Source organism: Podarcis pityusensis, assembly GCF_964106645.2.
Source record: "Podarcis pityusensis genome assembly, chromosome: 1".
NCBI classification, from domain to species: Eukaryota; Metazoa; Chordata; class Lepidosauria; order Squamata; family Lacertidae; genus Podarcis; species Podarcis pityusensis.
In genome coordinates this window covers 82,416,636-82,431,176 of record NC_138028.1, presented here as the reverse complement: position 1 = coordinate 82,431,176, position 14,541 = coordinate 82,416,636, and the positions used below count along the sequence as shown (strand labels likewise).

General features: G+C 46.6%; 1 protein-coding gene across 4 annotated transcripts in view; it reads right to left on the bottom strand.

Moving 5' to 3' along the window:
• Positions 1 to 1,187: 1,187 nt before the first annotated feature.
• The window catches only part of PITPNM1 (phosphatidylinositol transfer protein membrane associated 1), a 33,002-nt gene continuing 19,648 nt past the window's right edge, over positions 1,188 to 14,541 (bottom strand). For all 4 annotated transcript variants that reach the window (XM_080975843.1, XM_080975842.1, XM_080975840.1 and 1 more), the window contains exons 15-24: positions 14,348 to 14,518; positions 11,788 to 11,940; positions 9,802 to 9,950; positions 8,425 to 8,535; positions 6,169 to 6,285; positions 5,537 to 5,685; positions 4,462 to 4,611; positions 2,821 to 3,004; positions 2,512 to 2,640; positions 1,188 to 2,363 (exon numbers count right to left, since the gene is read on the bottom strand). In XM_080975843.1, the coding sequence (XP_080831969.1) occupies positions 2,109 to 2,363; positions 2,512 to 2,640; positions 2,821 to 3,004; positions 4,462 to 4,611; positions 5,537 to 5,685; positions 6,169 to 6,285; positions 8,425 to 8,535; positions 9,802 to 9,950; positions 11,788 to 11,940; positions 14,348 to 14,518 (1,568 nt within the window). In that variant the 3' untranslated portion in view covers positions 1,188 to 2,108. The remainder of the gene's footprint in view (positions 2,364 to 2,511; positions 2,641 to 2,820; positions 3,005 to 4,461; positions 4,612 to 5,536; positions 5,686 to 6,168; positions 6,286 to 8,424; positions 8,536 to 9,801; positions 9,951 to 11,787; positions 11,941 to 14,347; positions 14,519 to 14,541) is intronic.

Below are 14,541 nucleotides of genomic sequence, written 5' to 3'. Positions count from 1 at the left end.
AAAAAAAAACAAAAAACCACTGAGCCTCTTGGGCTTGCCAATCAGAAGTTCGGAGGTTCGAACCCCCACAATGGGGTGAGCTCCCATTGCTCTGTTCCAGCTCCTGCCAACTTAGCAGTTCGAAAACATACCGAGGCAAGTATAGATAAATAGGTACTGCTGTGGCAGGAAGGTAAACGGCGTTTCCATGCGCTCTGGTTTCTGTCACGGTGTTTCGTTGCGCCAGAAGCGGTTTAGTCATGCTGGCCACATGACCCAGAAAGCTATTTGTGGACAAACACCTTGGCCTGAAAGCGAGATGAGAGCCGCAACCCCATAGTCGCCTTTGACTGGACTTAACCATCCAGGGTCCTTTACCTTTTTTTTACCTTTAGAGTTGCCACCTGTCTTGTATAATACAGGATTGCACCATATTTTAATGTAAAATGCTATGTCCTGTATTGATACAGTTTGACCTGTATTTCAAGTACTCTCTCTCTGCCAAGTTAGAGAATCTCTCGAAATGCATGTGTTTGAAAAGGTGTGTGAAACGCCATGTATTTAAGCTCTGGGTAGCCAAGCACAGACATATTTACAAATTTGTGTGTGTGTGACAAATTCCAGAGGGGTCATCCTATTAGATAGCCATAGATTATTATTTTTTAAAAAAAGTGATGACATTGTTTATTATTTTTTATAATTATCCAAGGCTGCAATAGATTTTAATGGATTGCTTTGAAGTCACTCCAGCACCAGATAAAATAAAATGTCCTACCTTGACACTTTCTTCTAGGATTTAGCTTGATCAGTATCCTTAAGATCAAGACCCACAGAGCAATTGTCAGAGCAGGTCCTCCACTCATGGTGTGACTTTGCAACTGGCCTTGTGTACGCATCAGCTGTCAAGCCTGCCCCCACCCCTCAAATCTAAGAGGGTACTGTTATAAGTGCTGGGTACCAGAGTGACCCAAAATTCTTGGATTTAGTGAATGTTAAAATTAATCAAATTTTGATTAAACTATGTCAAACATGCCCCCTCCCCCATTTAGTTTCTGCTAAGAAGCCAGGCCAGCTCAGCAGAGATGGCTGGATGGGAGTCATTGGGAGAATAAAGGCTGATATCCCACACCGCTCGGAGATGTGGGTGGCACATAACTGTACCAAACTAACCCATCCCTCAACTGCTACCTAAAAACACACATTCACTCTTCAATTTTTGATTTTATTTTATTTGTTCAGTTTTATAACACATTTAAAGATAAATGTAAAACCCCCACAAATCCTCCAAAACAGGATTCGACTTCCCGGCAATTCTGACACATTGAAATAAATACCAAGCCCTCCTTTGTCAGGAAGGAAGTATGGATTCATCCTTATTCATGGCTATCCTGTGCTCTCACACTGGACACAATACATGCACAGGAGGGCAGTATCATGCAGACACCCAAAGACCGGGGCACAGGCAGGATTGGACTGAGAAACGGCACTAGGGACTGGAGCAAGGCGCTCAACCTCTGCAGGAAAGGGGCAGCTGGGATCCCTGATGTATATATTTCCCTAACCACCCACCCTAACCTTAGCCACAGAGGGATATAGGAAGACCTGGGAAATGGTTGGGGCTGGACCCACTACTGCCTCACGTGGCATCAAATGGGGAGAGTGGAATACTATATATCCCAGACCTCAATAATTTGAAAAGGGGGAGGAATGTGAACAGTCAATTCACAAGCAACGTAGCACACTTTTAAGTCAGGGTAATATGAACATCCCCACCCCCATTTGTCCCTTTCCCCCCCTCCCACCCCATAATCCCCAGAGGGTATGATTTGAGGAACACTGGCTGAACTGCAGGTCAGAAGAGACCACAAAACAGAACAGGCAGGAGTTGGAACTAATGGGAATGGAAGCAATCTCTGGGATTATATAGAAGTTCTCTCCTCCGTATCCTTGTGGCACTGTATGCCAGCTTGCGGCCTCTGCTGGGCAGAGCCCCCTCTCTCACTCTTCCCCCTGACCAACCATACCTAGTATTCTTGGCCCCTTTCTCTCACAACTGTGGCCTCTCACAGGCCCAGCCCTGGCACCAGCCACTGCGAGTCAGAAAATGCAGAGACTACCCCACGGCGGGCTCACTCCTCACTCTCCAACTTCAGGCTAACGCTGCGCGTCTTGGCTCGGGGCTGGGCGTTCCCTTGCCCCTCTCGCTCGGCCTGACTCTGCCCCCTTGAACGCAGCAGCTGGCTCTGCTTGCGCAGGAAGTCGACGGGAGCAGGGCAGCCGTAGCTGCCTTTGCCCAGCGTGGGCCTTGTCGTCCCCTTCGGCGAGTGGGCAAGAGATGACGCTTCCAGCTGTGCCAGGTGTGCCACGTAGCCGTCTGACAGGAACTGCAAGGAGAAAGGAGAACGCAGCTGACGTTTGCTCTGTTCTTCACCTCCCCTCCCTGAGGGAGCAACAAGCTCTGTAGGCCCCAGAGCCTGAGGAGCCCCCAGCCCGCAGCTGAGGCAACGCTTTTTGTGAAACAAAACTCCATACCTGGCACTGGCTTTGCAGTTTTTTCACAGCCCGGCCCACAATGTAGATTTGAGATGCAGGAAGCCCTAGAGAACTGTAGACTGAGATATCCTTGGTGGATCCATAGCCAGCCACTATGGTCACCTCTGCCTGCAATAAATGGATGAAGACATCGGTGACTTCTCTCCCACACTTTTTCCCCTGTGGTGCTCTTTCCACTGCACTCAGAGGCACTGCAAGGTGTGTCAGAGTCACACGCATGGGCCTCTCTCAGTTGTGCTGCGGCCCTTCCCACAATTATATCTGAACCCTTGGTGAACGCTTACATACCTCCTGCTGAAGGCCCTGTAGAAAGGCAGCCTTCTGTCGAAGAGGGTCATGTGTGAGGCCATCACAGAAAGAGACGGCCCCATGGGGAAAGTTATGCTGGGTAAGCCAGGCCACCACACGGTGCTTCTGCATGTCTGGACGCCCCGTCACGTAGATGATCATGTAACCGGAGTCCTGCCAATGCCTAAAGGGGCAAAGAAGGATTATTTGTGGCAATTGGGTGGCTCATTCATTCATTCAGGGTGCCTTCTGGGGTGTAGGACTAATCTCGCTCTTTTTTTTAATGTCAAGTTAATAGTAGCCCTCTCCACTTCTCATGTTGTTTGCTGCATGAAGAAGTGATTTCCTTTTGTACAACAAGGTTAAGAGTGAAGTGGCACAATGTACCAGATGTATTTTGAGGGGATGCAGCCAATGTGATCTGCAGAAATATCTCCTTATAAACTTCATCACCTATCAGACATCAACTCTAGTTTAGCCAAATGTGAGTATCAAAATAAAATCCAGTCATCCGACAAAACCTTCTTTCAATAAATCCACCTTGACAGCATTTTGGCACTGAGATATACAGATGTAGATATGACAATTTGGGGGCGGGGAGTAGAGTTGTTTCCATAATTGGTGCTTCAAGCTTTTATTAAGTCTTGAAGAGTGAGGATTTAAAATTTATTTTACACATTTTCACTCTGCTGAGAAAACTGAACTTTCACAGTTAAGCAGACTCAAGGATGGTGGTGGGGGACATGAATGCTGGCAAGTTATAATGAACTGAAAAAGGTATTTAAATATACCTTTCTGAAGAAACCAGAGGCCTTTCTCTTGGGCATTGTCGGCCAACTGGTGCCAAAGAAGGACAGAACCTTTTTCATGTATGCTACAACAGCAGCAAGAATACTTATCGCAAAGTATTGGAAGACACAAGATCTACCCACTTTGGAAGAATGGCAGATGAAGGTGATTGACTACATGGAATTGGCGGAAATGACTGGCAGAATCCGAGACCAGGGAGAAGAGTTGGTGAAAGAAGACTGGAAAAAATTTAAGGACTATTTACAGAAATATTGTAAAATTAAGGAACTTTAGAAGGATGTTGGATAGAAACTAAGAGGTTTTTAGCTGTAATGCTTTAAGAGACATGGAAAAAAAAGGTTAACAATTGGGTAAAAGATTAATGGTAAGGATTTGCTGAACCAACAAATTGAATTGGAATACAAAGAAGGGAGGTATGAGGAGGTCTGGGGAAATAAGAGTAAGGAAGATAGGTTATGGAACATTATTGTGTTTTTAACTGTTTTATTTTGTATGTTTTTTCTTACTTTTTACTTTTTTGCTGTAATTTATACTTTTTTCTTTGTTTTCTGTATTTTTGTGAAACTTTAATAAATATCATTAAAAAAAAAAAATGAATGCTGGCAAGTTTGATTTCTTACTCTGCTGAGCATTCACATACCAGTCTCTGCAGCTCAAAATTCTTGATGAATTGTGATAAAGCGAATTTTGAAGAAATAAATAAGTCCAGAAGACAGCGTTGTGGAGAGATTATCATCAACACCCCCCCACCCTTCAGAGTCAATAGGAAAGGGGGAAGTGACAACCAGGTCAGGGAAAGGTATGAGGTCCCCAGGAAGGGCTATTACCTACCTTACTACATCAACAGCACCAGCGCGCACCTTGGGGTCGCTGCCCATAATAGAGACACTGGCTGTGAAGGAGCCATCAATACTAAAAACAACACATGGTGTGGACTTCGCTACCACAGTTAGGAAGCACTCGGCATAGGTGTGGTCACCCCTGTGGAGAGAAGCACAATGAAGGAAACCCACCAGCAAATGCCCCTCCTCTCAGAATCGCCAGTGCATAGCCACCACACTCAAAGACCCTACACAGGGACAGAGATGACTGACCCCAGAAGGCTGGTGGGGCTTCTCCCTATAGCTTCAGAAAACCAAGGAAGGGGCAGGTCAAGCAGTTCAACTATGGCAAATGAGACATCCTACCAATGTGAACCATGTATAAGGCCTCTGCCAGGAACAAATGGTGATCCACTTGGTCCCAGAGCCAGAATCTCTATTATTATTATTATTATTATTATTATTAAATTGCTATACCGCCCTTCATCCAAGGATCACTGGGTGGTTGACAATATAAAGACACAAAAATACATAACATAGGAATAAACAACACACACACACACCAGTTTAAAAGGCCATAGATGGTTTAATTAGCCAACGGCCTGGGACAAGAGGAATGTTTTTGCTTGTTGCCTAAATATATGTAATGAAGGCGCCAGACGGTCATGGCGGCTGCAATGGCAGAAAACAGCTCCTGAAGCCAGCCAGAGTAAAGGCTCTGTCTGGCTGACTCCCGGGCTGCCAGGACTGCTGCTGCCAGCACCGCCAGCGTAGAGGAATTGGGGGTGGCCGGTGAGTCTATCGGAGGAGCCAAAACATGAAGGCGCCAGACGACCCTCCCTGGGGAGAGCATTGCACAAGTGGGGAGCCACTGCAGAAAAGGCCTGTTCTCGTGTTGCCACCCTCTGGACCTCTCATTGAGGAGGCACGTGAAGAAGGGCCTCCGATGATGACCACAGGTTCCAGGTTGGTTCATATGGAGAGAGGCCATCCTTGAGGTCTTGTGGTCATAAGCCAGGCTGGACTGAGGATAGGATTTCTGCTCCAAAAGGTCAACCACAGGACAGGGTTCACCACACACTCACCTCACTACCATTCGGACAGGGTACATGCCAATGCCCAGCATCTTCTCCTCAGGGAGGGTGTAGGAGAGTCTGCCACTGCCACTTGTCACCTCTGTGCCATAGTGCACCCATTTTCCTGACAGTGGCTGTGCCATGATGTAGATATCCACCTTCGGGAAGAGATCAAGGGGAGCAGCAATGTTCACTTCACTGCACAATCCTCTTATACTGCGTTACCTGTCCCCAAGCTCAGCTAATCTCTAAAGGTTGGTGAGTCATTACCTTTTCCGAGTCTGAAGGGGGAGAGGCATGATTTCCCCCTTAATTCCTGACAGCAGGTGCTGTTCATATCCTTCATCCCACACACCCCATCTGAAAGTTCCCTGCTTCATTTTGATTTAACACTAATTTTATCCCCTTTTCCTTACAGCTCCTCAGCCCCTGTGGGAAATATCCATGCCCTGCCTCCTCAGGACTCACTGTGACATGGCCCATGGCCCTCATGTGGCCTGTACTTGCTCCTCCTCCATAATTTTCACCCATTATTTTCACCCATATGGCCTGCTCCATTCTGGTCTGCTGCCCCCTACTGCTTTTACTGCTGATGTCTTCAGAATGCCCCCGAACCCCCTTGTAGCTACGCTTTTTGTTACCTTCTCCCCAGTCAGAGTCACCACATCCAGTGGGCCATACATGAAGCGCCCACTGAAGACCTGGGGTCGCCCCTCACACACAATGACATCACTGGCGCGGTGGTTTGCTGTCACATTCTGTAAACCAAAGGGGTAAAGCAGTTTTTACTAATTTCACCTCAGCAAAAGCGGACATTAAAACACAGGAATTGGATCTGGGCTAGAGAACACTGCTGGCTACAGAACGCAGCAATTCTAACATGCACTCATGAGAGGAAATTTACATTGCTTTTGAGGGGGCAGGGAAATCTCACCATATGGTGGCTATCTACTCCTATAAAACAAGGATGGAGAACCTGCAGCCCTCCAAATGTTGGGACTACAACTCCCATCTTCCTTAGCCATTTTTTGTTCTAGCTGGGCCTGATGGGAGCTGCCTGGAGTTCAACAACATCTGGAGGGATACAGGTTCCCCACCCTGCTCTGCATGCATTCCTACATAGTGAATCAGAAATACAGCTGTGGGAACAGTGTCCCTTTCCCTGGTTGGGGTGTCTTCTAGGCAATGTGGGAGTGCATTTGTAGGAACCAGGAACAAAAACCACAATTTTTTCTTGTGCTGAGGTTGCCATATTAAAAGCAAAACCACCTTACACTGTACTTGACAGGAAAAGGCAGCAATCACCCTTCCTCTGTGAGGTGTTTTTTATTATTATTTAACACAATTTATATACCACTTGATTGCAGTAAAACATCTAAGTGGTTTACAATAAATATTAAAATGACCAATAAAAAACGGTTAAAACAATTAAAAACGTTGAAGGCAGGATTCACCTAACCAGTCCCATCAGTGGAAACCCTACACAAGGATTTTGACTGCTACAATGCGGCTTCGCCCCTCACCCCTGTGTCGTCCCCCACAAATTGGCTCTGGGTGGGAGTTCAGAGAACGCCCAGAACAACACATGGAGGGAGGAAATGGAGATCGTTCCATCTGGTAAGCTGAAATGCTGGTCCAGATGGAACAATTGGAAGAGCACAATGTTGAATTACAACCAGTAAGGTAATTAAAACCAACAGTAAAATAAATTAAAGCACGTCAACATCTACAAGTCTGGATAGGCTTGCCTAAACAAAAACGTTTTAAGCAGTAACAAACATAAAAGAGTATTTGCTTCTTATTGAATGATCTTGTTCCCTGGAACAATTGTCAAACCTTCAAAATCATCACAATTGCTTGAGGGAAACTTCATTCAAATACCACCTACATTCATGTTCTGAATTATGCATTACAACCTGCTATTAGAGTTTTGCATTTAGCTCTGCAACCTACACAGCCCTGAGCTGCTGTACTTCCTCCAAGTCCTAGTACCCAAACCCATCTCAGCCCCACCCAGACAGGTGCCTGCCCATTTCTCACTACACTGTCATGGAGCAGCACCTGAACCTTTCAAAGAGCAGCAGCATTTGTCTCCTAGACCTAGAGCAAAAAACGACAAGACGTCTCTTTGTTGTTCAAAGGCTTCATTAGCATCACCTAACATGACAAGCCAGGCAGGTGTTTGTGAAAGCGGTTAAGTCCAGTCAAAGGTGACTATGGGGTGCGGCACTCATCTCGCTTTCAGGCTGAGGGAGCCGGCTTTTGTCCACAAACTGCTTTCCAGGTCATGTGGCCAGCATGGAACACAGTGACAGAAGCCGGAGCACACGGAAACACTGTTTACCTTCCTGACGCAGTGGTACCTATTTATCTATTTGCACTGGTGTACTTTTGAACTGCTAGGTTGGCAGGAGCTGGGATAGAGCAACGGGAGCTCACCACGTCACAGGGATTCGAACCACCAACCTTCCAATCAGCAAGCCCAAGAAGCTCAGCAGTTTAGACCACAGCACCACCAGCACAAGCTAATAAAGTTGTCCTCCCCACCCTCAATTTTAAAGCAAGAAAACCTAAATCTTATGCTCCAAATGGATCTTGCAAAAAGATGTGTTTCTACATAAAATGGTGTGATTTCCTTTGTGAATGAAAACGGCAACCATGTTTTTGGCAAGTGGCAGAGGAGGATAAAGGGCAAGGCAGGAAGAGAGACAACAGCTGTGATGATATGGTAGCATCCATGAAGTTATCCTGAAGGCTATTAGCTGTGGAAGGAATAGGATCAGCTCATATTCCTTTCCCTGAAGACACAGTGCCCCAGCCCAAGCCAGAGTCCCATTTCCCACTTGCACGTGTGAGTTAGAGGCAAGGTAGCCACCGTGGGGGACAGAGCTCCATACCCGGATCTTCACTTGTGTTCGTTTCCGCTGCCACTTTTCACGAGGAAATGCTGGGCTGTAGATGGAACTCTCCTCATTCTCTGTCACTTGGGGCTGCTCTGTCTCAATCACCTGCAAACACATAGGAACATCAGGGCCAGGCTTCAGGAGTGCCATTCACAGGCACCAACTCCTAGAGTTTCAGCCACAATCATAATATATAGACACTGGGCAGATTAAAGTGGACAGTTTCATTGCTCCCTTTGTCTGTTATATCCTTCCTAAATAGATTCAAAATGTGAACCTCTAGCTGCTTCGCAACAGAGCATACTAAGGGCACTTCCAAATGGCATCCTGACTGAGAAGTCATCCTGATTAGTTTGAAGGAAGGTTATACACAGTGTAGGCTATTTAATGAGCCTTTTCCTCCAATTTGCTTCAGGGAAGGGTAGGCTACATTGTGATACATTTTCCAGCACATTTTCCTGTCACCTTCCTTATTGCAAAAAGTCAGATCTTTGGGGAAGTTGCACAAGAGCTCCAAATCGGCTTTAATTGCACAACCTTTAATTGCACATCTGAAGGCAGCCCTGTTTAGGGAAGCTTTTAATATCTGAAGGACTATTGTATTTTAATATTTTGTTGGAAGTCGCTCAGAGTGGCTGGGAAAACCCAGCCAGATGGGCGGGGTAGAAATAATAAAGTATTATTATTATTATTATTAACCTGAATTTGCTGGCATGTGACACGAAAATATCATTAGCCTAATAGTCCATCTAGCCCAGTGTTGTCCACTCTGGCTGGCAGCAGCTCTTCAGGGTCTCAGTCACAGGCCTTTCCCATTATTTGATCCCTTCTACCAAGGAGATGACAGGGATCGAACCCAAGCTTGTGCTCCACTGGTGAGCCACTCCTACAAACTCCTGTGTTGTTTTTGGTTTGGTTTCTCCAAACCAGGAGTCCATGCCTGCCCCTAGCACATGGGGGCTGTGCTCTGTTTTGCTCTGCATAACAAAACAAGCCTTTACCCAGCAGTTAGGATCTCCTTGCAAAGTGTTCAGCTGATCCAATATCTTGTTCCATAATCCACCCAGGCACCGAAAGAAAAGAATCCTCCTCAAAACCCACATCCACTCCAAAATTTACATTGCAGTTGCACTTAACTATACAAGGTAGCACTCACCTACCACCAAAGGTGCCTGTGCAAATTTTATCCACCCAAGTCTCTATTTCTACTCCCATGTCCCCTGCCTGGGTTAGGTTTCCTCCTATATGCCCCTCCCCTCTACTGCGCAAACCTATTTTTAGATGCCAGTTTCCCATTAGAGGAACAATTAGAGCCCACCACACCCTGTTCCCCAGCACAGCGACATTTCCACCTGCCCACAGCCCTGGTACCTGGCGCAGGATGAAAGCCGCCACATCGGCACTTTCCCAATAGCTGGCATGGAAAAGGTGAGGGAGGGTGATGGTGGGGAAGGCCGTCAATGCCTCGGGGCAATAGAGAGAGTAGTCAATGCGTTTAGCACCCCACCAACGATCCAGAACTAGACACGGAGGGAAGAGAAACGGTTGTTAGGGTGGCCCCATTTATCTCCTCACTTCAGCTGTGAACTACACTCATGCGGCTGCTTGTACCTTGTCTGCCCATTTCCTGTTACCTTTACTTCCTCCCCAACAAATAAACAAGTCCTACTCGTCACATTCTCCGAGGCCTCAAGTCCGTCAGACAATAGTAACACTGGCACTGCTAGGGATATGGCAACATCTGCCTCATCAACCAGTCCTTCACAGTCTAAGAGCACAGCCCTGCCTGCCTACGTTGATGGCCTCTCTGCTGGTTTCTGCTACTGGGGAGTAGTGCTCTTGGGGTAGGGGGGGGCCTGTGCCACAACAGAGGTCCCAGCTATGCCCTGGCAGGCAAAGAACTGCTGCTGGCAGTTCTCCCGCCAGTGGTAGCAGGAGAAAAGCCTTGATACAGGGTATTTTCAAGGACAGGCATGAGGCCCAAAGACCTGAGAATCCCAATCCTCAGGACACCAGCCTGGGGCTCGTGTAGCAATAAAATAAAAAGAACTGCCCTGTAGAGACCTTCTTCCCTGGCCAAAGCAAGACAACAGGGCTTGGGATATGGTGCTAGATTCCTCTACCCCTAGATAACACCCCCATCCCCCAAAGGAAGGGAAGGAAATGGATGCAGGGGGGAAACCAGAAAGAACCGGTTTCCAAAGGGCCAAAATATTTTATTATGTACATGTTTCATCTTTGCATTTAACATGCAGCTTTGTTTGTTTGTTGTTGTTGTTGTTTAAAAAAACCAGAAATCAGGTCAGTTTGGGGCACAAATAATTATTGGGATCACAGCAGGTGAATTTAACTTGTTCCTCAACTGTTGCAGTCCTAAAAATAAACCCTCCTCTGAAATTGGGATTTCCCCTACAAAGCAAATGCCAATCATCAACTACTCCCTTGAAAGCTGATTCCACTGTATTTGCATTTTAAAAAAGAAGAAGCCCCGAACATTAAATGCAAATACTATCTTGGCCTGTAATCTTTAAATTCCATTCATTTCAGTGGGCTCTTTCAATTCTACTTCACTAGAATTTAAGCAGCCTGGCTGCGCACAGGAATACAGCCTTTTACTCTTTGTTCATTATAATTCAGATTTTGGGTTTATTAGTATGTCAGGCACTAGCTCAGTGGCTTGGCAGAGCCAGAAGAGTGTGAAAGCACTTCAGTTCAGAATGTGGGATCACAAGTGACACAAAAGGGCACAATATGCCCAGGCTATGGTAGCAATGTCAAATTTGGGTGGGCCAGTCAAAGAACAAGCCTTTTCTTGGCAGCACAGCAAATATTCAATCCTTGCAAAATGAACTCATTTGACTCACAGACACAAGAAACATTGTTCAGGGTTCCAGTCTGAATCTGCAGTTAGGATTCAGTTCATGAATTCAGAAAAGCCGGCCTAATACACTTTTTGAGCTGCTGAGTATCAAGGAAGAGCTTTATGCACCAACATTTTAAGTTATGAGGGGAGCACAGGAAAGACACCCCCACAGATTGTTAGTGACCATACAGGCAATATGTTACAAGTACTTCAACCAAACGGATGTGTGTAACACTTTGTTAGAATCAACTGTTTGCAGTGTTTAAAACAGAAAGAGCTGATTAATTTCTGGTGCAAAAAGTAATGAGCATCATTTTAAAAAACAAGAAAACAAACACGGATTTGTAAACATTAAGGAGAGAAAAGCCCTAACTTTCCCTCCTCAAATGGCCTCATAAATGCACTTGGATGAAAAGTAGACAGGAAGCCAAATTTAACTGTGTTTGCATAGAAATTGGGGGGGGGGGGGTGAGGACAAGCAACATGTAACTTACTCTTCACAACTTCATTGGTGCTGGTTATAGTAGTCTCACACGTGGTTGCCTCATTCCCTTTCCAGAAACCCCCAAAAGCACTAGTTGGAGTGGGCGGTGTCACAAGGTCTAATTCATCCATGAAGAGGGAAGAGTGACTCTGCAAGGCCTCAGCTAGGCCAAATGGAAAGGTAAACAGAGGTGAGTATGGCAATTATAACACATCCCCCAATCCCTCCCAGCCTTCCACTGGTCTTATGTGCGGTGCCCTCCAAGTACTGTGCCTCTGAAGAAATGCCGACTTGCCACTGCTTAAAATCACTATTCCCCCCCCTCTCAAAGTCGCTTCATCCCTGCTTTACTAAAACCTCTGCTGTTGTTTAAACCCATCATTTTCCTCTCAGTGTCTCTCTCTATCCCCACCTTTACTTAAACTTCTCCCCTTGTTTAGAACAGCCCCTTTTTTTTCTCCTTTTGGTGTCTCTCCCTTCCTGCTACATTCAAACTTCACTCTCTTCCATTCTTCAGCTGCCTCATGTGACAGAAATAAAGGACGCAGAGCCCTCAAATATCCCTTAGTACCTCTACACCTTGTATGCCACTCCTGGTACCATGTGTTGTCTTTAACATGGAAGTTCCGGATTCGTTGTATTAATTCAGAACAGGTATTTTATTAACTAGCAAACACCCATACATACACAACACCCACCAACAGAACTTATCGCCTTCTGCGACTGAACAAGCTGACAGGCTTGGTATTCAGATTCTATTTGTCTTAAAGATATCATCATGGGGGTGTGCACAAAGGGGGCTGCGGAATATAAGCAAGGAGAAGGCGTGGGCATGGCAGGGGATTGGCAAGCAGAAGGAGGAGCAGCACAGCGTGTGTGTGTGTGTATTTACAGTCATTTGAGTGCTCAATCCTGCCAATTCTCACATTCCTGTTTGCCCTGTTCCATGAATATTTAAAAAAATAAATCATGAAGGATTCAGCTCCATCTCGTAGGCAGCTAAATCAAAGCGGGGTTGACAAGTGGAATGATCACAGGCATAGCTCCCAGCATATAATACAAACACAGATGAACAACAAAATTATTCAAAGCTTAAAGGGGGGGGGGGGAATGACTGAACAAAACCTATATGCTTCATTATATTACTGCTCTCAGAGCAGAAGGAGAACAGAGGTTCATAATTTGTGTGGTTTGCGTCTGAAAAAGAACAGAGGAACTTCCCCTCCTACAAGGTGGGAGGGGCACTTCCTCCTTGAGCCTAACAGTTGAAGCTTTCGAGACACTAGCTGTGCCAGGGGTGGCCACCCATATATGGGCATGTATACCACACCACTCGTAGAAGAATATGTTTTTATGCTGAGGATGAGGACTAAGGCTGGGTCTATGCATGCAGTCAAATGAGGCGGGAACAAGCCGTAGAATGGGTCGTGTCACTTCAAACTGCAGACCATGTAAAAATGCATTTAAAAATGAAACATACAAAAATCTATGCAAATACCAGTGCAGCACAGAAAGGATCTAGCCCACCTTTTCTGGGCTTTTAGGCTAGTTTTCTATTTGCAGGGAGCATTTGGTGTAGGGGAACATGGAGCCATTCCATCTGGCTGCTGCAAAGGAAGGAGTGGGAAGCAGGGACTGCACCGTTGGCTCCGCTGAGAAACCAGCTCTATTGGGCCCTTCCATCCCTCAACTGTTCTGTAGCAGCAGCCATTCAAACCGCCTGTAGCAGACGGACAGGTGGAAAGCAGGACTCAAGAGGAACAGCCAGGGGCTGCGGCTGCTGCTCCCACAACAGCTGCTGCCTCTTGCTCTCACCTCAGCCTGCTTTGTGGCAAGCCAGCCCTTCCTGCAGGCGGAGACTGTCTTGTTTACTGCTGATCAGTTCTGGGAGCCTTTTTGGCTGAGCAGCGGAGTAAAATGCTTGAAATAAATGTTACCCTCCCCTACCGTGACTCAAACCATCCAGCCATCCTGCTCTGAAACAGTTTTAGGCCAAGGCAGGTGCAACTTGTCCATTGCTGCCCAGCCTTTTGAATAGTTGCCCCTGCTGAAATTCTGTGCGTGGCTGAATGCATGACTTCCTTTACTTCTTCACAGAATGCTAGTGCTCCCTAGAACAGATACCCACCCAGGGCACCCCATATTTCAAAATAAAAATAACTTTTCCACCACCCCAGTACTGCCCCCGTGCAAATCCAGCCTGGCGTTCTTCAACACAAATGAACATGGGAGACCACACAATGTCACATCTCCAAAAGTCCCAGCATCGCTGAGCTCCCATATCTCACTCCTGCTATAGCAGGACTCTTCCAATTCAGAACCCATATTTAGTCAAAATGTGCATTCCGGGACCGACTTCTTAATTATACACACATTTGTATTAGGGTAGGGCTGCTGCTGCTGCTGCAACAACTCATCTCAGATCAGGCTGCACCCCAGGAAGGGATCCCACAACCCACCATTTGAAGATCAAGATACTGTAGCATTTCCTTCCACACTCCCCCATACTCCCCAAAGGGACACCACATTTCCCAAGCATGTCCAAGGCTAGTCTTGGCGTCTCTTCTCACCCAGTGACGTGGACGATCCGTCGCCCAGTGGATATTTCTGGTAACGGGGTATGCCAAAGGGAGGCACGGCATGGAACTGGCGGGCCAGCAGAGGCTCCAGGCGCGAGGCGCAGGGGTCAGCCGCGTGAAACAAGTTGTAGACCTGCTCGCAGGCTGGGTGCATCTGGGCCACTGAAGAGGGGAAAGAGAAAGGG